This window comes from Miscanthus floridulus, chromosome 9, assembly GCF_019320115.1.
Source record: "Miscanthus floridulus cultivar M001 chromosome 9, ASM1932011v1, whole genome shotgun sequence".
NCBI classification, from domain to species: Eukaryota; Viridiplantae; Streptophyta; class Magnoliopsida; order Poales; family Poaceae; genus Miscanthus; species Miscanthus floridulus.
In genome coordinates, this window is record NC_089588.1 from 128,782,050 (window position 1) to 128,804,308 (window position 22,259).

Genomic DNA, 22,259 nt, shown 5'->3' on the forward strand with positions numbered 1-22,259 from the left:
TCTGGAGATTTAATTTTTTTAGAAATATCATTTTTTGTTCAGTTTGTCGAGAGCTACTCTCGGCAAATAATAATTTTTATTTTTTTAATATTTTTTGTGCAGTTAGCTAGTTAAAAAATTTGAACGAAATTTGAAAAAAAAAATAAGTTTACCGAGAGCTGGATATGGGGGCTCTCGGCAAAGGGGGAAGGTTTGCCGAGAGCCTCCCAGATCTGGCTCTCGGCAAAGTGGCCTCACCACTTAACCCTTTCGGCGCAGCCCCGCAAGCCCCGCAAGCCGAACCGTTTCGGCCGCAGCCCCGCCGCCGCCGCAGCCCGCCATGCCCGGCCGCGCGCGCTGCCGCCGCCGCTCCGCCCGAGCCTCGCCGCCGCCGCAGCCCGGCCAGCCCGCCCCATCCCGCCACGTCCGCCCGCGCGCGTCGGCGGCGGCCGCCGGCCCGCCCCAGCCCCGCCACGCACGGCCGCCGGCGTCTCGCCCCCGCACGCCAACGACGCAGTCATTCGTCCCGCCCCCGCAAGCAGAGGAGCGAGGAGGAGTGGTGCGCCGTCCTCTCCCCCAAGCAGTTCTGCATCCTCCGCCAGAAGGGCACCGAGTCAGTACTCTTCCTCACTCCTCCTTTTTCCCTAAGCGACTGCGGCGGTCTGGTGCCTTGTTCTTCCGTCGCGGCCTGCGCGAACCCCCGGCTGCTAGAGTCTGAAACCATCCCCCTCCCGCGCCTAACCGTGGTACAGCTATTACCGCGTTTCCTTGTAATGGATTATTCTTTCTTCCTCTGTTGTGGAATTTGGTCGCCATGGATAACCCCAGTTCCCCACACTGCATGAACTGGGGTGAGTGCGCCTTAGGAGTCAGGAGGTGGAACAATAGACTGTCAGAGGCAAGAACCTAAAAATGCTAGCCACTGGATTAGGGTGGTGTTTTTTCCCCTGTACTCCTTCCGATTTCTGTGTGTTCAGATTATACGCATTGACGATTTCCACAATGAACATTTTGATATCAGATTATGAGAATATGAGCTGTTCGTGCCTTTGATCTTGGAGGAACGCCTACTTATAACATTAACAACTGATGCTTTCTCATCATTGTTTTATGACTTCATCCTTGTTCTTACCTAATATTTCCATAACTGAACTTGATGAATCTAGCTTAGGAGTTGAGTTTTGTGTTTCTAGTTGTATGTTACTCCTACATGTTAAATGCTATGATATGATAAATAATTTAGCTCCAGTTTACTAATTATGGTCTTCAAAGTAGTTGACATAGACCTCGTACTGCTTTCCTATTTGTTGTTCCCCCATAAACCAAGATTTACTTTGGTACGATCATAGCTATACTAAGAGTAAGATTGATTTGAAAACTTCTGCAAGAACCTGATTATGGCAAGAACTATGTCAGTATACAACAGTGTGTTTTTTGAATTAAAGGACCAGGAAAATATTTTTCAATCATAGAAATGTGTTAGTGACGCTCATTGATCCAGTGTGTGTGTTAATTTTCTGCTCTTTGGATAGCTGGATCTAAGGATTTTTCCCCCTGTATTTTGATTAGTGTTTGTTGCACTATTTGTTGGGAGATTTAAGGTTTGTGGTGTTCCTTTCCTACTGTGTTGGTTTATGCCAAACGGTTTCTGAAACCTTAATCCAAAGATGACCTCTTGCTTTAGTTCGGCTACACGCTGCCTCTTGAGAAGCTGGAACTCCTTGTACTCTTCCTTGGCCGAGATGATGGCCTTCACCTTGTCAATGACGTCTTCCTTCACCTTGGTGCAAGGGTTCACCCCTTTTGCTGGGGATCTGGGACAGGTGGAACTTGAGCCTGCTGATGCCGCCGTTGAGAACCTTGTGACAGAACCTGCACCTGACCTTGTTTCCATCCAGCTTGTCGCAGTACTCCCAGCAGGCGTCTCTCTCCCGCACTGGGGCAGTGGACAGTGAAGAACGTGCTGGAAACAGGAACGCAGCACATTAGCATTGATACATGAACGTTTTGGGTTATAGATGGTGCAATCAGAGCAGGGAAATTACTTTATGGTGTGGCAGCAGGGCTTCAGACTGGTATCTGCAAATGAATAAATGTAGGGTCCATAAATGTATTAGTTTCCACATAAAAAGAAAACTGCTCCTGATGAAATGCAGGTATCGTAACTGATACAGGGCATACTCGGATCAGCTAGAGCTAGAGTTAGCTAACAACTGGTTGAAGGTTTAGCTAAAAATTAGCCCATCTATTAGCAATTAGCGCATTTTCATCAATAAACATATTTGGATCGTATCTAGCCCCCATATCATTTCAGGAAGCTAAAAACTTTAATAATATTCAGAAATATGCATTTTCATCAATAAACATATTTCATCAACTTTCTGTGTGCCAGGAAAATAAGAAATAGTATAGCTGAAAACCATACCAATTCACTTACATACCCCACTCAACTGTAGTGGTAGTAGTAGTTAGTGTAGTAGTAGTTGTAGTAGTTAGAGTAGTAGTAGTTGATAATTAAGCTGCATGTGGTTCCTTGATATATATGTGGTTGTCGGCCATCGTGCGCATCGCTGCCAGGACCTGGCCCAGGGGACACACACAAGCTAAAGCCCGACAGGTTCTCATGAAGAGACTCGGCATCCTCGACGACGAGGGACTCAGCCCCGACGATCAGCTGCTGCACTACTTCAGCCTGTTCCAAGGACCGCTCACTGAAGACGTCGTCAAGGCCCTGACAGCCTTATCTGGCATCGACATGGTACCAGCAACAGCTGCTGCTCAAGCCTAGAGTCCCACTTCTGGCATGGGCCACAATGTTGTATCAATGTTAGAAAGTCTCCAGTGTCGTAGGAGCTCTACAGCTCTCAGTTGCAGTACATTTTGGCTAGATGGGGCGAGCCAGGGGCCTTCAGTCGCTTCCCCATCCGGTTCATGCTCGCAAAGTAGTTTGCCGTAGCAGCCCTCTTGTACGAAGGCACCTTTTGTTTTGCAGCATGAAGCCGTCAGCCATTGGCCTTCAGTTTGGCTGGCACTGTCAGTATGCTGTTTACTTCATGTAGTGACAAGACATGCCCTGCTATGAATCAAAGTCTCTGTTGGTCACTACTTTGTGTCCATCCTTGTGTTTCAGTAAATTAGGGACCTCTTCTTTGTCCTTATGGCTCAGCATAACTGTCAAATTCTTAACTGGAATGTTAGGGGCCTCAACGACGGCGCATGACAAGATGCTGTGTGTGAACTGGTCAGAAGCACATGTGCCACTATTGTGTGTTTACAGGAAACTAAGATGCAGCTCCTTGATCAAAATGTGGTGATCCGCACAATGGGAGCAAAATTTGTAAACTCCTTTGCTGTGCTCCCGGCTGAACAGATCAGAGTGTAAGTGACTGAACTGTCTTCTCATATGCGTTCTAATGCCCTGCCTAATACTAGTACATTTCATATAGCGCTTATAAGGAGTACGTGAAGGATCCTGAATGCTATGATCGAAGAACAGAGAATTTTAAGGCTAAGCATAAGAACCGTATCAAAATCAGACGCAACTTTCCGGTAAGTATTTGAAAGGTTTAATTGTGCGTTCTGTTCATAAGCGTTCTAATGCCTGTATTCTAATGCTTGTGTATCGATCATGCAGTGTGCCAAACAACCGGTAGGATCACAAACCTGTGGCTTCTACGTCTGTGAGTACCTGAGGGAGTGCAAGCAGTATAGCAGCAGTTGGAGGGTGCTCAAGAATGGATTGAACTGGTGGAGAGACGTGCAGAGCACCCAACACTCCTTCAAGCAGACAAAGGCGGACATATGTAAGTTTGTCTTAGACAAATGCGTGCTTGAAGGGAGCACGTTCTTCAATGAAAACAGCCAGCTAGCGATTTTACCGGAGTACGAGAGGCTGAGGAAATGGCCCACGATGATGCGTCCGCAAGATTACACCTTAGGGCATGTATAACGACTTCAATATGTAAATGTAATGAATTAACAATGACAAGAACGACTAAGTGAATGTATATATATGTATATTATCTCATGTGTAATGCCTGCATACTTTTTAAGTTTAATTTGTGAAATCTGGATGTGATTTGAATTTGAATTTGAATTTGAATTTAATTATATGGCTGCTGTATTTTTTTTAATTCAGGGAAAAATTTACCGAGGCGGGCAAATGATAATGCCCGCCACGGCTAACGAACATAACCGCGGCGGGCTCTGTACTGTGTCCGCCGTGGTAAAATAATTTACCGCGGCGGGCGGTTCAACGTGACCGCCGTGGTAAAAGTATGTTTACCGCAGCGGGCACGTTACATCGCCCGCCGTGGTAAATCGGTTAACCGCGGCGGGCAAAGCCGCCCGCCGCGGTTAAGCCACGATTTACCGTGGCCTCTAGGCCGCGGCGGACGGCTTTGCCCGCCGCGGAAAATCAAAAACGCCCGCCTCCATAAACGTTTGTGTAGTAGTGCGACAGCCTTATCTGGCATCGACATGGTACCAGCAACAGCTGCTGCTCAAGCCTAGAGTCCCACTTCTGGCATGGGCCACAATGTTGTATCAATGTTAGAAAGTCTCCAGTGTCGTAGGAGCTCTACAGCTCTCAGTTGCAGTACATTTTGGCTAGATGGGGCGAGCCAGGGGCCTTCAGTCGCTTCCCCATCCGGTTCATGCTCGCAAAGTAGTTTGCCGTAGCAGCCCTCTTGTACGAAGGCACCTTTTGTTTTGCAGCATGAAGCCGTCAGCCATTGGCCTTCAGTTTGGCTGGCACTGTCAGTATGCTGTTTACTTCATGTAGTGACAAGACATGCCCTGCTATGAATCAAAGTCTCTGTTGGTCACTACTTTGTGTCCATCCTTGTGTTTCAGTAAATTAGGGACCTCTTCTTTGTCCTTATGGCTCAGCATAACTGTCAAATTCTTAACTGGAATGTTAGGGGCCTCAACGACGGCGCACGACAAGATGCTGTGTGTGAACTGGTCAGAAGCACATGTGCCACTATTGTGTGTTTACAGGAAACTAAGATGCAGCTCCTTGATCAAAATGTGGTGATCCGCACAATGGGAGCAAAATTTGTAAACTCCTTTGCTGTGCTCCCGGCTGAACAGACCCAGGGAGGCATCCTTCTAGCTGTAAATGAAGACTTTTTTGACCTCTCCAACATCGAGCTTATAGCAAATACGATAACTGCGACGATCACCATGAGGGCGGATGGGATACAATGCAAAATCATAGTTGTCTACGGTCCGCAAGGGGATGCAGCCAAGCTTCAGTTCCTTCAGGACCTGAAAAGCATTCCACCCCCGATGCACAATAGATGGCTCATCCTAGGGGACTTCAATCTCATTTACCAGGAGCAAGATAAAAATAACTCAAATCTTAACCGACGTCTTATGGGTGGCTTTTAAGGCAGCGATTGATCATTTGCGTCTCAAAGAGATTAAGCTGAATGGACGCGGTTTCACATGGAGCAATCAGCAGGACAGTCCTACACTCACTAGAATTGACAGGCTCCTATGCACCCCTGAATGGGAATTGATCTTTCCTGCCTGTTTCTTGCATTTGCTGCCATCACTTATGTCCGATCACACCCCTTTGCTCATGCAAGGAGAGCTTGATCACCATCACAACACGTCCTTCCGGTTTGAAAACTTTTGGACGGAGATGGAAGGCTTTCAGGACCTCGTCCAAACCATTTGGAACATGCCAGTCACCTCGGTTCTCCCCATGAAGCGGTTGCACATGAAGTTGGCGCGGGTTGCAAATGGAATCAAGCGTTGGAAAAAGGAAAAAATTGGCGACACAAAACTGCAGCTAGCTATAGTAAAGGAAATCTTGCTGCAATTAGAGGCAGCGCAAGAGCAAAGGATGCTCACTACTATGGAGCTTGATCTACACCGCTGACTCAAAGCTCGCAGCATGGGGCTTGCGGCCATTGAAAAAACTAGAATCTGGCAAAGATCAAGGCTCATCTACATCCGATGCGGAGATGCCAACACGAAGTTTTTCCACATTAGAGCTAGTGCACGGCGGAGAAAGAATTACATACATTGTCTGCATACAGTCGAGGTGATTGCGATTGGTCATGAAGAAAAAGAAAAAGTTATAGGGGATTATTTCAAAAACCACATTGGCTCTGCAACTCTGAGATCGACAACCATCAATTGGTAATCCCTAGGCTATATCCCGCATGACCTCTCGGACCTTGAAGCACCTTTCTCCCACGAAGAGGTTCATAATACAATAAATGCCATGCCCTCTGACAAAGCACCAGGTCCAGACGGTTTCACAGGTGCCTTTCTTTAAAACATGCTGGGGAATTATTAAAGACGTTTATGGCTGCCATAAACAGCCTATTCACAATGAATGCCCAGGGATTTGAGTGGCTCAACACGGCATGCATCGCCTTGCTGCCCAAAAAAGCGGACGCAATGCGGGTCACCGATTTTAGGCCAATTAGCCTCATCCACAACATTGCGGAGATCTTCTCCAAATTGCTAGCTAACAAGCTGGCCCCTCGGCTGAACTCCCTAGTCTCCAATTGCTAGAGCGCATTCATAAAAAAGAGAAGCATCCATGACAATTTCCTTTATATTCAGGGAGTAGTGCGAAAGCTACACAGGCAGAAGATACCGGCATTATTCATGAAATTGGACATCCATAAAGCTTTCGACACGGTGAATTGGGGGTACTTGCTAGAGGTCCTGCAGGCGCTGGGCTTCGGGCCACGCTGGCGTGAATGGGTTTCTATCCTATTCCGCATGTCCTCCTCATCTGCGCTACTCAATGGGCGACATGGTCCCAGCTTCAGCCATGCCAGAGGAGTCCGGCAGGGAGATCCACTTTCACCCATGCTCTTCATTCTGGCCATGGACCCGCTATAGCGCTTACTTGATCAGGCAACCCAACACGGGATACTCACCCCCTTACCCCTTACGACGGCAAAATGGAGGACCTCTATGTATGCAGATGATGCGGCTATTTTCATCAACCCAAAATTAGAGGATGTAGAAGCTCTCAAAATTATCCTCCAAGTCTTCGGCAACTTCTCAGGACTACACATCAATTTAGAAAAAAGCTCCGTGCATCCAATTCGATGTGAAAATATAGACCTTGACCATGTCCTGTCACCCTTTACCGGTGCCAGGGTCGCCTTCCCCTGCAAGTATCCGGGGCTGCAACTCCACACCAGATCACTTAAGAAAGTCCATGTCCAACCTCTCATTGAGCGAATTGAGCAAAGGTTGCCCAAATGGAAAGGGCGATGGTTGAACAAAGCGGGACGCCTTACACTAGTCACTTCGGTCCTCTCCTCCATGACAACCTACCACCTCACGGTGTTTCCCTTGGCAGCATGGGCTAGAAGGAAGATTGATAAAATCAGGAGATCGTTCCTTTGGAAGGAGGAAGACAACGCAAATGGCGGACACTGCTTGGTCAACTGGCCAACAGTTACCAGACCCAAAGACCTAGAAGGTCTGGGGGTGCCTGACCTTGACAGATTTGGAAGAGCTCTCCGGTTACGCTGGCTGTGGCAAGAATGGGTGGAGGATTCCAAGCCATGGCTAGGCTCTGAACTCCCATGTAGTGATGTGGATCGCCTCCTTTTCAACGCTTCGATAAAAATTTCTTTGGGTGATGGCGCAAAGACTCGCTTCTGGCACCACAATTGGTTAGAGGGGGAAGCTCCAAGGTACCTAGCTCCAAACCTATTTCGGCTTGTTTCAAGAAAGAACCGATCAGTGCAACATGAACTCTGGAACAACAATTGGATGCGTTCGCTGAGGGGAAAGATCACCTCGGCTGTCCACATTGAAGAATTTGTGTCCCTTTGGATACGAATTCAGGACACCCATCTGTAGCAGGGTGTTCGGGACTCCATCACCTGGTGATGGACCCCGGATGGGGTTTACTCCACCCGTTCAGCTTACCTAATCCAATTCCAAGGTTCATTTCGGTTTTTCCATGCTAACATAATCTGGAAAGCACAGGTAGAGAACAAATGCAAGATCTTTGCCTGGATTCTAGTGCAGGACAAAATTCTCACGGCACAAAACCTACAAAAGAGAGGGTGGCCACATCAAGATCGTTGCGTGCTTTGCAATGGGCCCTTAGAAACCGCCCTACACCTTTGTTTGTGCTGCCCATTTGCAAAGGAGGTCTGGGACCAAATCCTCTCTTGGGAGAACTTCAGTGTGCTGCAGTCACAGCCTCAGGGGGACCCCGTCGAGATTAGAGCATGGTGGGAAGAAGCAGCAAAAAAAGTGCCAACCACCGAACGCAGATGGCTCAATGGGGGTAGTGATCTACACATTTTAGAATATTTGGAAAGAGAGAAACAGGAGAATTTTTAATAATACCTCAGAGACGGTGCCACAAGTGGCCGCAAGAATCAAGTAGGACATAGAGCAAAGGAAGAGGACTTTCGCTTACACTTAGCAATCTCCCTTCTCTAACCGCAAGGAATGTGTTTTCGTGGTGTTTTCATGTGCACCTGGGATCCTTAATACCCTTTTCGGAGTGTCTTCCTCCTTGTACATAAACTCTCTTTTCCTATCTTAATTGAAAGGCAGAGCTACTGTCATTGTGTTCAAAAAAAAATTTGTCCAGCAGGGAGGACGGGTGGCTGGTCGTTGTGTGACAATTTCAACATGCCCATGGAGTCAGTCACTTCATCTCGAGCTAGACCAAATTAACAACAGCATGGAGTAATTAGCATTCCAGCCAAGCATAATTTAGCCACAGCGCTGAAGTAAGGTGCCTTCTATGAAGCTCCCCATCGTCCTCTCAGCTCAAGCTTTTTTTTTTTAAATCTCAGCTCAATTATTCAACAGGATTTCCCAGGTGCAGATCACCTAAGCGTTAATACTTCCCAGGTGCAAAGAGAAGCCATGAGGGGCCTCTCACCAGTCACAAGCTCTCTTAAGTTGAAATCAGTCACTCAACTCACCACTCTGCGCGTGCTGTGACCAACTTGCCAAATATTTTACTGTGGCTAATCTCTATGATGTTTACACAATCATAATAACGTACATATTATATCTCCATACAAAGCCTAGGGCAGCCAAAGAAGGCCTTAGTTGAGTAGCTCATCAGTTGACACTTTCAGGATGTGCAACTATCCCTTTGTGGCTCTTATAAAGCTATGCGTGCTCTGCAACGGTCCTTTAGAGACCGGCCTCCACCTATGCCTATGTTGCCCCTTCGCAAAGGCGATTTAGGATCAAATCCTCTCGTGGGAGAACTTCACTCACCTTCAGCAACAACCACAGGCGGACCCCAACGATATCAGATCATGGTGGGAAGAGGTGGCGAGGAAAGTGTCAAGAGCCGAGCGTAGGCGGCTTAACGGGGTAGTAATCTACACCTTTTGGAATATTTGGAAAGAGAGAAATAGGAGAATCTTCGACAACAAGATAGAAACGGTGCCGCAAGTGGCCGCAAGGATAACGGAAAACATAGAGCAAAGGAAGAGAGCACTCGCTTATGTGTAGCTGTTGCCCCCACCCCTTTTGGGCCGTGCATTTCCCTAATTTGCATGCTTGTGGGGGTTTGAATCCCTAACCTCGAGTGCCTTTGTTTTGTACATAAACTTTCTTTTCCCCATCTTAATTGAAAGGCAGAGCTCCAGCCATTGCGTTCAAAAAAAAAAAGCTACAACCAGATTTAGTATTTCCAATACACTGGCCTATTATTTAGCATGTGCCCTCTGCGCCACGCCAAGCATGGTGACAACTTCTGACATGGTAGGCCGATGTTTGGCCAAATGGTGAACACATAACTGTGCCACCCTCACACATTCGAGAATCTGAGCCCATTCATGCTTGTTCACGCACAACAATGGATCAACAAGCTTGTGCAACTTCTTTCGGTCGTACTTGTGTGCCTGACAAAAACAAAGCGAATTCCATATTGTTAGCATTACTGGCTTTGGATTAAAAGAAAACCATTCCTCAATGACATATAATGAAAGAGTCATATCCTTAAAGGAAATGGACAAAGGAGGTTATGCAGCTGGGAGGGAAAGGGACTACCAACTATTACAGCCCTGAGCACTGAAACAATACTACATGCAAACAAATTCTGAGTCCATGGCTGCAATCTACTGCAGCAAGGCCAGTTGCTAACTTTTTTTTCCATTTTCCCTTTACCTTTTTAGCATCATGAATTTCTTAGCAACAGTGTGAAATTGTACTATTTTCTCCACATCTACTTTAATGCAAAGGCAGAGCACCTGCAATTCCATGCTAAAAAAAATTGGTTCATCATAGTTCTTTAAGTATACACAAGAAATCTCGTTGTCCAGAAAAAAAAAAGGACTAGATAAAATTCATCTAGCTTGGTGTACAATCTGGCATATTTTATTGCCACAAAAGGGATCACCAATATCATTATAACACTGGGATGCAAATTAAGATAATATTGTAGAAATGCCTTTTTTAAATTAAAAAAAAACAAATACTTACATAAGCAGGGGGTGGTAGCTTTTGAGTGCCCTCTGCCTTCATATAAGACTGGATCAGCCTTCCACTTATTATCTCAAAAAGTACTATACCAAAGCCATATACATCTGCCTTCTCCGAGATGTTTCCAGTAGCAACATATTCATGATCTGCATAGCCACTAATGACGGAGAGGATTATCAAGCCAATGCACGTGCTAAACACTTAAAATGAAAAATAACAAGGTTGATTTGATAACTTGATTTGTATATTTGATGAGCTCTTACTATGTGCCCCAAACAACCACCTCTGCAGTCGTATTTGGAGCCAACATTAATGCAAGACCAAAATCAGTAATCTTAGCATTCATTTCATGGTCCAGCAAGATGTTGCTTGCTTTTATGTCCCTGTGGACAATGCACATCTGAGAATGCCTATGTAGAAAAGCAAGACCAGCTGCTATCGCTTTGATTATTTGAAGACGTTTGGACCAATTTAGCAACTTCCTTTTTGTTTCATCTACCAAAAACACCAGTGCATTTGTATCAGGAATATTTGAGTAGTACTTGCTGAACAATGAACAGAAAAGATGAAAGAGGCATTAAGTTAACAAAAACTTGCCAGCAATGATAGATGCCAAGCATTTATTTGGCATATATTCATAAACAAGTATTTTTTCTTCTCCTTGAACACAATACCCAAGCAGTTCAATTATGTTCTTGTGTCGAAGATTTGGAATGGCATCAATCTCAGTTCTGAATTCATGTGGACCTAGAAATGAAGATGTATCAAATCTTTTAATGGCAACATTAAGACCATTAATGAGATTGCCCTAACAAGATTAAGCGTCAGTGTTAAAGAAGATATCCAAAGATGTATGAGAGAGCTTAAAGAAATTTCCAGGTGTCAGATAATACAAATTGCGGGTTAAAGTGACAGTTAGCACAATGGAGAAAATCCTTTTGTTTAACCCTTGAAAACCAAGCAAGGTGCTGCTTTGCTTGAGTAGCTCAACTCAAGTGGAGAGTGCATTTTGAGATTTTTTCTGATTTAGGTGCTATACTTAAGCCCATACTAAAGGTGTCTTGAGGAAAAATTACCTTGTAAACATAGCCAAATCCACCATGTCCAACCAAATTACTCTCTGAAAAGTTTTCAGTAGCAGCCAAAATCTGAGAGAAACTAAAATATGATAACTCTGCTCCTTTTGCACCACCAACGAGATTTACTAATCCTCCTATGTTCATGACTTGGCCTAATTCAAAGAAAACCAAATTTGTCAATGATAATCATTACATGAATTATCTCTATAAGATTATGCTATATTATATTATTTCTATTGAAAAGAAAGGCATTAGTACATAACAAATATTATGATATATTTATTTTTTATATATTGACGCAAGTTACGTTGTATCCCTAACTTACATAGATGTACATGTACTTCAAAGTAGGAAAATTATCCTATTAACTCCCAATGAGTGTCAGCATGAACATAATACTGTAAATTTGGCAGTAACTAGAAAATATTGCATAACTGTCAAGTAACTGAATAGCATACCTTCTGTTTGCTCTTCGTCAGGTTTTAGGGGAGGATGACTTACTGGAGTTTTGAATTTAGTTGCCTTGAGGGCCTCTGATCTGAGCCTGATATAGTAGTGCATATATTAAAAATTATGGGCTGTATCAATAACGGAACTCAAGATTTTGGCAGTTAAAAAGCAATTTCCATTTGTGTTTGCAGGTACGGTGGATGAGGTCACAATTTTCTTTATCAGGGTGGCGCATAATAACATGGTGACTGTGTTGTTAGAGGAGTTTGAATGGCCTAAGCATCGGCACCAGAATTGTACAATGGGCCATATTTTGCAAAGATACTGCATAATTTTCACATCAGATCACAGTCCTTTCCTTAGCCTTATAATTAATTTCAAGACAGGTCCGGCGTTCGAGTGATAACATTTAGTGCATTATTCAGTCTACACACGAAATATATGGCAGCAAAATGAATCATGTTTGCAATGTCTGAATGCACAAGTGAAGTAGCCAGTAGCCAATTACAAAATAAGTTATTCTGTAGCCACCTTCATTTACGATAATGTCAATACGTATTTACGATACTTGGGTTAATCAGCGCGTTCGGCTGGTCATGTCCCAGCTTGTTTCAGCTTATTCTCTCTCACAGAATACTATTCAATCATCCAAAATAAGCCGTGCTACAGTAGCCATCTGTACCCTCCGAACGCGCTGAATATAACACATGGGGATATTTACCATAACGTTATAGTAAACCACTTAGTAAGAAGTTACTATAATCTCGTAAATTAACATAGTAACTATCGTAACTCAAAATGGCTACCGAATAAATTATTTTATACCCACTTTGAGAGAGAGAGAGAGAGAGAGAGATTTTGACCGAGAAACCGATTTGGAACGGCAGGACGGCATAACTTTTCCTTGTGAGAGTTGTGACCCGTGGACGGGGACGGCTGGACGCACGGTTTCTCTCAAACACCGTTGACCCCACTAGGTGCCTACCTGCCGTCCGATCGAGCGGGTGCGGCCTAGATCGTCGCGTCGCAGGAGAGAGTTCTCTTCCTCTTTTGGCTTTCGCTCGTGGGACCTTCGCTCCGCCGCCTGCCGCCTGCCGGTCGTCAGCCCGCTCCTTTCTATGGGTCTCCTCGCTCGCTGGCTCCTGCAGCACGCGCGCTACACCTACCTACGGTCTCTCAAGAGACGGAACAGAGCCGACGTGTGCGAGCCTGCATGGTAGGTAGCACACATCGCCGGAAAGGGTGAGCGTGAACAGTGAGCGTGGAGACGCCGTGGCCGCGGCGAGTTCCTGGTGGAAAGCGAGCGCCTGGCGAGGATCTTGCTGGGGGTGCGTTCTTCTGGCGCTGCCTGGGCCCAGAGCCCCATCCTCCAGAGCACGTGCCGGCGTACAGTGAACTAGCGTGTACAGGGGAGCAGGCGCAAGGTGTTTGCGGAAATGCCGCGGCCAGCGAGAGCCTCCTTCGCGCTGCCGGCACCTCTTTGCCGTCCCGTACGTACCTTCTCTCACATTTGCAAAAAATCATATAAACACCTATTGAAGCTGTTTATTGCTTGCGTCCAAACTCAGCTGTTTTCCTGATCACTATTACTTTACGTTAGCCTGTAAAGCTTATTTAAATATGCTTCGCATTGCACAACAGTATCTTCATGCCTTGTCATTTTCAATAGGTGAAAGAAATGGGAATTGTTTCGATGGTCTTTCCAAAATAATAGCTAGCTTTCGGAACCATTAGCCTTAGGTGAAAGAAATGGGGATTGTTTTGATGGTCTTTCCAAAATAATAGCTAGCTTTCGGAACCATTAGCCAAGCAACATTGGAAAAATCTTCAGCCATCATCTCCACGCTATCCACGCAGCATTGGAGTTACAGGTAGCCATCATCTTTTGCATTCTGATTGTAGGACCATTGACCAAATTAAAAGTCCTCTGTTCATCTTCATCTTGGCTACTGATCCACTGACTCACACTGTTTAAAAGAGAATATAATTATAAGATTCGTGTCAATCAAACAAGCTCAAACTTAACCAAATTTATAGTAAATAGTATTAACAGCTATATCTCCAAATAAGCTTATTATGAAAATATATTCTATAATTAATTTAATGATACTCATTTTGTATTATAAATGTTAAGCTTTTTTATAACTTTAATTAAAATTCAAATCATTTGACTCCTTAAAAAACAAGAATCTTACTTTTTAGGACGGAGGGACAGAAGTGTTTTTTTAGGCTAGCAAAAGTGTTGCGGCTAGGATGTCACATGTGGTTCTTTTTTAATATAATATTAAAAAAGAGTAGCCACCCTGGGTTGGAACCGGAACCAGCCCAAGGGTGGCGGTAGGAGGGCCAGGGTGCGCTGGCCCTGGGTTGGCCACCTCCTTGGCCACCGGGGGAGTTCCTTCTGCTGCCCCGCTTGCCCCGCCTGTTGTTCGAGGAACCGCCCCCGGAAGCAGCAGGGCCGGAGGAAGGTTAGGGTGGGTGCTGGCGAGCCTGAGGGGCAGGAGGGGGTGCTGGACAACTGCAGTAGGGCGATGTACGCCAGCAACCACTAGAGCAGTGGGGCGCGGATGCCTGGTGTGCCTGAGTGAGCTCCTCTAGCAGCAGATCGTTCCGGGCCTCCAAGAAGGAGGGGAAGGGACGTCCACGCTGGAGGTGAAGGCCGATGGAGGCAAACTTCTCGTTGTGGCCGCGGATTAAGTTGAGGACGAGAGTGCGGTCGGGGATGTGTTCGCCAAGATCCTCGTGGGCATCAGCCATGCCCTTGCGGAGCCTACAGTAGTCTGTGACAGACAGGTCTCCCTGAGCAAAGTTCCTGAACTGAGCATGCAGGTGGAGAGCGCGCCCCTCCCGGTTCCCCAGAAACTGGGACTCCATAGCAAGCCACGCTGAGCGGGCCGTAGAGCGAGAGCAAGGCACCTGGATGGTTTCGGCCAGCTCGGGAGAGATGGCACCGTAGATCCAGGACTTGACCACGCAGTAGAGAAAACTTTTAATACTACAGGTAACTTTTAATATTATTTTAATACTATTAATGATACATAAATATTAAATTAATTTTAGTATTTTTCTATTTAGTTTAAACCTAATATATTTGTTGTTGTAAATTATTTTAATAATTTAATTTATTTTTTGCTGATGTAAATTATTTTATGTAATTTATAATTTCATGATAAATATTATACAAATAATGATTGATTAATTGACACATGTTAGATCCACGTCTAACGTACAGTCAGCGTGCCACGCAAAATGGGTTAGACCACATTTGGACCAGGATGACACCGCCGGCCAAGTTTAGGGACCTGCGGTGATCACCTTGAAAATATAGGGACATGGATGACACCCTCTGCTAAGTTTAGTGACCTACGGTGATCACCTTAAAAGTTTAGGGACCTGGATGACACCCCCTATTAAGTTTAGGGACCCACAGATATCACTTTGAAAGTTCAGGGACCTAGATGACACCTTCAGCCAAGTCGAGGAACCGGCGGTGAATTTTGCTCTTTGTCCGCCCTATGCGCCATCTTCGCCTCTGCTGCCGTGGTGGCCGCCCACGTGGGCAAGGTCGTCTCTGATATCCTTAGCGATTTGGTGTCCTTGGAATTTAGAAAACCAGACGCCTAATTAATGTTATTTTACTATTTTGTTTATCCGTAGCAACGCACGGCTCTCAACTAGTCGAAGGAAGTAATTGAAGAAAGGTATCAAAGGACCTTCTGTTCTGTTTCACAACATCAAGTTAAATCGAGGAGAAGGTTTTGTGTTTCGCAACATCAATTTAATCAAGGAGAAGCTCCTAAGAACCTTGCATCCTGATTAGTGTTCGCATTGCTGAGACAGCTTGAACAGTACACATCTCTCAGTTCTTTTATTTATTTATACGATTTGATTTGATTGATGTACAAAATTTAGCGGAACGAATTGAACCATATACGCCACCATGACAGCATAGAAGAGATGATATCGCGAAAGCAGTGAGTAGAATTTTCTGTGAACCATATACGCCTTTGATTTGGACAGGCTTCACCTTGACGACGAACCTGTCACCGCTCTGACGATGCACGATAAATAAATATAAATTCCGTGAGATTTTCCTTGCATTTGGGATTTGTCATGCATGTGTATGTATGTTCACAGCAGAGATAGCAGAGATATATAGATTATTGGGGGTGTTCGGTTGATGGTTTTTACGGGCTGATGCTATTTTATTGTGAGAGAAAAACGCTGATGCTGTTTTGTTGTGAGAGAAAAACACTATGCCATGGCTAATAAGCCGGGCTGATAAGACAAGAGAACAGGACGAATAGATATGTCATACCCTCAAAGGCGCGAAATACTTGAGGTTCAGCTCTGAAAGAGCCATGGCGTTGCCCGTGGATGTCCAGTAGTCCACGCTGATGCCCAGCTTCTCAAGCACCACGTCACGACCTGACACGTACCGTACCGGCTCAGTAAGATAATTTGCATTGATAGATATACTCGCAGCTAGATATGCATGTTCCATGCGTCTACCTAAGTATGGAGCGATACAGATACGGAGGTAGAATGGAGATAGCTATGGAGGTAGAATTCAATAAACAACAATGGCTCACCGCTATGGAGGTAACTGGCGTAGATCGCGTTGTTGACGACGCCGTACTCGTCAAGCTCGTCGTCGCGCACCTTCATCTCGATCTCGAAAAACTTGTCCTTCCTGTGTTCTCGTACGTACCACAGACAACATGCATCGAAATTATTATTCAGTTATATTATTATATAAGGGACATGCATGGTGGAGTTGAAACCAATTATAAGCGGAATAAAATTGCATCGTCCCGGGGTCTAATTCTCTCCCATGGATCCCTACCATGGATGGATGACACGTGTACTTGAAATTAATCATACAAGCTAAAGGATTATATACACACACACATCGAAGCGAACCTGACGGTGGTAACAAGCTGCTGGCTCGATGTGGTGTTGCTAGGGCGAAAGTGTTGATCGAGCAGCTCGCGGCTGGTCTCGGAGGCGGCGATGGCAGCCACACCCCGGAGCCGGCAGTACTTGGGCCGCGCAGCCGCCATGACCCTGAAGCCGAGATGCGCCCGGCCGGTGTGCACCACCACGCGGTGGTGGCCATGGGCGCCGGAGCTGAAGCTCACCATCCCGTGGGCGGCGCGCAGCCGAGGGGATGTCCCGGTGGCCTGACGAACGAGGCCGGGCATCTGCTGCTGCATTGTGCGAGGCCGAGAGTGGCGTGGCACGTACACGTTCTTAATTGGCTGATGAGCTCTGCTGGATGCCTTGGTGTCCAGTCCAGCGTTGGATGGATATCGCAGTGATGCACGTTCTTAATACACGTGCATGATGCCGTGATGGAGGATCGCAACACAACATGGCCAGAAATTTGCCTGCTGTTCAACTGTCCTAGCTCGTCGCGGGCCGGGGGGTTTACTCCGAAAATGTCCAATCCTGTGTGTGAGCGATCCATTGGGGTTTCCCATATTCTCATGCATACTCTAACTGATCCAACCATGTCAGGACGAACTGGAAGCAAAGTGTGGCCTACGTGCTGACAACTGGAGCACAGGACCATTGGATTGTACCGCGGAGTCGGGTTTTCGACTGTTTCAAAAGTACCTTAAGCATGAGAACGAAAACGTGCGAATCGAGGTCAAGTTTGGTAGGTAGCGCCGTCGTTGCCGTGGTTCTCCTGAGAGTGGATGGCTGGTGGGGTCAGCTTGATGTGGGTCCACCGAGTCATAGAGTGCTATCGGTTTAGCATCACTTACGTGCAGAAACTTGTGAATCTGTGATCAATTGTTTGGAATAATATACTAATGATGAATGACAGCGGCCGGATAAACCAAGTCAGTCGTGTCCCATGGTGTTGAATTTTGTTGCGGCGACGCCACACAGACCGAATACAGTTCGTACGTCGCGTCCTTGAAAAGTTGCTGGAACACACACATGTTTCCATGGTGAACAGTGGAACACACACGCTGCGGCGGCGACAACAAAAATTTCACGCCTGTCTCTCAATACAACCACGTTGGCGCTAACTGTTACTGCTACTAATTTACTTCTAAAAACACTCTGCAAGTGGAACGGTTAACCTCTGTCAAAACTGGCACGCAGAAATCGCGCCACTGGTTGTGGCTTATGGTGTGTATATGTACGTACATAGTACAGACTACTGCAGTTCGTCGTCTCGATCGTTTCTTCGTGGAAGCACTCGTGTTTGTTATCTTCTGACTGAAACTGTCTTTCTTTCGATTTCTTTACCTTGAGAGTATGAGACTACAGTCCTTTGCTTTGGTCATCTCACCGTGTAAATGGACGAAAGGAAGAGCTCTAAGGGCGTCATCTGTTTTGTAGGGGTATGAAACAAGCAGAGGCACTTCATTTGTTTTGCCCGGTTACATTCCAACACCACTTCTCCTGCGTTTTGCATGTGCACTGCTGATTGCTGAAACCGTACCGTGCATATTGTGGGCGAGCGTCGGGCGGTAGGCACATTTGATTTTGTGTTCCATGGTACCTCTTTGTTCCAAAAAGGATAACTATAAATTACATGCTAGTTAAAGTGGTTCACGTTTGACTAAGTTTCTAGTAAATAGTATTCACATTAATGGATCTAAATTAATTTCTTATGAAAATACATTTCGTAATTAATCTAGTGGTATTTATTTGATATCACAAATTTTGATGTGAGATATGCCGTGTATGGGTTTTTCCCAAGACCATATTGTTTCGTGGAGTCAAGAGTCATAGTATAATGATGGTATAAAATCCAAGGATTAGTGTTAGGCGTGACACCGTTTGTTGTTGGGGCACCTTCAAGCCTTGTCGGATCTCGCTAGACTGGAGATTTCTCTTTTCGCAGGAATAGACGTTTTGGCCAGCGGGGAAAGGCGCGGCGCAACCGATGAAATGATCTGTGGAGTGCATCGACGACAGAGCGAAGGGCCATGGTGAAAGCGCCATGCGAAGGTGAAAGCCCTATGCTTAGTTTTGTTAATTGAGACAACTAGTGGATTAACCTTTTGTTGAGTATTGATTAAACTAGGTTAGCAATGTTTGGAAATGGATGAAGGGTGATAAATTCAATTGAAGCAAGCTCACACATAGAAACAAGAAAGAGAAAAACAAAACCTTATAGAATTGAAGGCAAAGGTATATGTATATGCTAGGGAATTTTGTTTTGCCGCCAAGACGCAATAGAATGCATAATCAGGTTTAGGATAGATAGCCATACTATTAGAGGGGAACTCTAAAGTATAATATGTTATCTGAGTTCCACTAGGTGTGAAATGACATTGCATATGCATTAGACCTAGTGACGTGGTGAGATGCAAGTGAAAACCCTTTGAAAAATATTTGGAAAATGCTAACTCACATGTACATATGGTGGACACTTGAAGGAGTTAGCACATTTAAAAATGGGGTTGAAAAGGAGTTATTTGGGGTGTCTCTACACCCACCGGATTAGTCTGGTGCTAGGGTTGCAGAGCCAACGGACTATGCGCTACACTTGGATGCTGAGCAGTGACTAGGGTTTGTCACTGGACTAGTCCACCATGCAATATAGATCATCTGGAACCAACTCGTAGCAGACCACATCCAACTACAAGAGCTACAACAACAATAACCAGCCCAAGAGTAACAGCAACACATCCACAGACCAGACTTGTTTCGGATGCCGACAACCCAGACATAGAGTTGCCCAATGCCCATATGCTAATAAATCAGTAGCCTCTGCCCCCGCACAATCCACAGCTAGCAATAGGACAGCAACCTCAGGAGTTGGACACACTGGAGGACCTCAGAATTCTAGACAGCAGAAACGGAACCCCCAAACTTTTGGGCAAGGCCGAGTCAACCATTTGAATGCGGAAGAAGTACAGGAAGCACCCGGTGTTGTGTACAGTGAGTTCCTTGTCAACTCCACTTTGGCAAGCGTGTTGATTGATTCTGGAGCCTCGCAGTCGTTTGTTTCTGCTTGTTTTGTGCTTAAAATGATTTGAGAATGGTGTTACTCCCCACCCCTCTCTTGATACGAACCCCCGGAACTGTCCTCAAATGTTCACTGAAATGTCCTCGAGTAAAGATAATGATAGACGGAGTTGAGTTTTAAGCAGACCTAGTAGTATTAAAGACAAAAGGATTGGACCATAATATTGGGAATGGATTGGTTAAGGAAACATCATGGGAATATATCGTGTAGAGATAAGGCAGTAGCTTTGATAAACCACAATGGAACAAAAGTAGAATGCCACCCCCAAGCTCCAAAAGCTCAGCCAATGGTTTGCAACATAGAAGCTAAGACAGTTGAAGAAGTGCCAGTAGTATGTGAGTACCCCGATGTGTTCCCTGAGGAATTATCCGGAATGCCGCCAGATAGAGATTTGGAATTTATCATTGACCCGATACCGGGAACCGCTCCAATAGCAAAAAGACCATACCGTATGGCAGCTAATGAGTTGGAAGAATTAAAGAAACAACTATGGGAATTACAGGAGAAAAGATATATTAGACCAAGTTCGCCACCCTGGGGATCACCAGTACTATTTGTGAAAAAGAAGGATGGAAGTCTATGAATGTGCATAGCTACAGATCGCTAAATGAAGTTACCATCAAGAATAAGTACCCACTACCAAGGATCGACGACCTGTTTGACCAACTAAAAGGAGCTAAATATTTTTGAAGATAGACTTGAGGTCAGGATACTATCAGTTGAAGATTCAACTCAGCGATATACCAAAGACAGCGTTTGTAACCCGCTAGGACAATACGAGTTTACCGTGATGCCATTTGGACTGACCAACGCACCTGCATACTTTATGAACCTAATGAACAAAGTCTTCATGGAAGAGCTAGATAAGTTAGTAGTGGTGTTCATCACGATATCCTCATATACTCCAAGAGTGCCGAAGAACATGAACAACATTTAAGGGTGATACTGAACAAACTAAGAGCGCATGAGCTATACACAAAATTCAGCAAGTGTGAATTTTGGTTACAAGAAGTTGCTTTTCTGGGACATATCATCACCGCAGACGGAGTAAAAGTAGACCCAGAAAAGTGAAAGCAGTGTCAGAATAGAAACAACCAGCAAATGTAACAGAGATCCGCAGTTTCCTCGGATTAGCAGGCTACTATAGAAGGTTCATTGAAGGATTTTCTAAGATTGCTAGACCAATGACATCCCTAACTCAGAAAGGAAAAGAGTTTAAATGGACAGAAGCATGTGAAAAGAGCTTCGAAGAACTAAAGACTAGACTAACCACGGCCCCAATATTCACGTTACCCGACATTCACCGAAGCTTTGTAGTATATTGCGACGCTTCCCGACAAGGATTAGGATGTGTTCTGATGCAAGATGATAAAATGGTTGCTTATGCCTCGAGACAATTAAAGAAGCATGAAGAAAACTATCCAACACATGACCTAGAATTAGCAGCAGTGGTACACGCACTTAAGATATGGAGACACTATCTCATTGGAAACAAGTGTAAAATATTTACGGACCATAAGAGTTTGAAGTATATCTTCACCCAACCGGATTTGAACCTACGGCAATGGAGATGGTTGGAGCTAATCAAGGATACGACGTAAGCATACAATACCATCCAGGAAAAGCCAACGTAATCACAGACGCGTTAAGCAGAAAATCTTATTGCCACTACCTTATGACTCTAAATCAAAGACCGGAATTAGCCCAAGAAGCCCGCCACCTAAACCTACAGGTTGTACCACATGGCATCTTAAATGTCCTACATGTACGACCAACATTAGAAGATCGGATAAAGGTAGCTCAAGACAAAGATGAAGAAATCCAATGACTCAGGAAGCAGAGTGCTGAAAAAGAAACCCTAGGATTTAAGGTTGATGAACAAGGGATACTATGGTATGAAAATCGGATATGCGTGCCCCGAGACGAGACATTCAGAAGATTGATACGGACGAAGCTCACCAATCAGCATACTCCATCCACCCAGGATCCACCAACATGTACATGGATCTCAAGCAGAAATATTGGTGGAACGGAATGAAAGTAGACGTCGCAGAATATGTGGCACGGTGTGATACCTGCCGACGAGTGAAAGCAGAACACCAGCGGCCGACAGGACTACTACAACCGCTACACATCCCAGAATGGAAATGGGATGAGATCAGCATGGATTTTATAGTAGGGTTGCCAGTAAACAAAAAGAGAATGATTCAATATGGGTCATAGTAGATGACTGATGAAAGTAGCTCACTTCATACTGGTAAAAGCCAACTACCACGGACACACGCTGGCACAAAACATACATA

At 45.2% G+C, this 22,259-nt stretch overlaps 2 protein-coding genes across 2 annotated transcripts in view; one reads left to right on the forward strand and one right to left on the reverse strand.

The window, feature by feature from the left end:
• Nucleotides 1-2,602: 2,602 nt before the first annotated feature.
• Nucleotides 2,603-5,373, forward strand: LOC136480904 (uncharacterized). Its single transcript, XM_066478333.1, has 4 exons — nt 2,603-2,737; nt 3,257-3,357; nt 4,902-4,932; nt 4,981-5,373. The coding sequence occupies exons 1-4, from the start codon at nt 2,603-2,605 to the stop codon at nt 5,371-5,373; spliced, it is 660 nt and encodes a 219-aa protein (XP_066334430.1).
• A 4,283-nt stretch (nt 5,374-9,656) lies between these two features.
• Nucleotides 9,657-22,259, reverse strand: part of LOC136484255 (cysteine-rich receptor-like protein kinase 25) — a 255,407-nt gene continuing 242,804 nt past the window's right edge. The window contains exons 5-10 of the mRNA XM_066481482.1: nt 11,969-12,054; nt 11,508-11,662; nt 11,029-11,239; nt 10,695-10,926; nt 10,432-10,588; nt 9,657-9,851 (exon numbers count right to left, since the gene is read on the reverse strand). Coding sequence (XP_066337579.1) covers nt 9,657-9,851; nt 10,432-10,588; nt 10,695-10,926; nt 11,029-11,239; nt 11,508-11,662; nt 11,969-12,054 — 1,036 coding nt within the window. The remainder of the gene's footprint in view (nt 9,852-10,431; nt 10,589-10,694; nt 10,927-11,028; nt 11,240-11,507; nt 11,663-11,968; nt 12,055-22,259) is intronic.

Excerpts from the sequence above, each read along its gene's own strand:
- LOC136480904 (XM_066478333.1), top strand. The coding sequence starts at position 2,603 with ATGAAGAGACTCGGCATCCTCGACGACGAGGGACTCAGCCCCGACGAT. Across the intron at positions 3,358-4,901 it reads CCGGCTGAACAGATCAGAGT|GGGCCTCAACGACGGCGCAC; the intron begins GTAAGTGACTGA and ends CTGGAATGTTAG. Across the intron at positions 4,933-4,980 it reads ACGGCGCACGACAAGATGCT|GAAACTAAGATGCAGCTCCT; the intron begins GTGTGTGAACTG and ends GTGTGTTTACAG.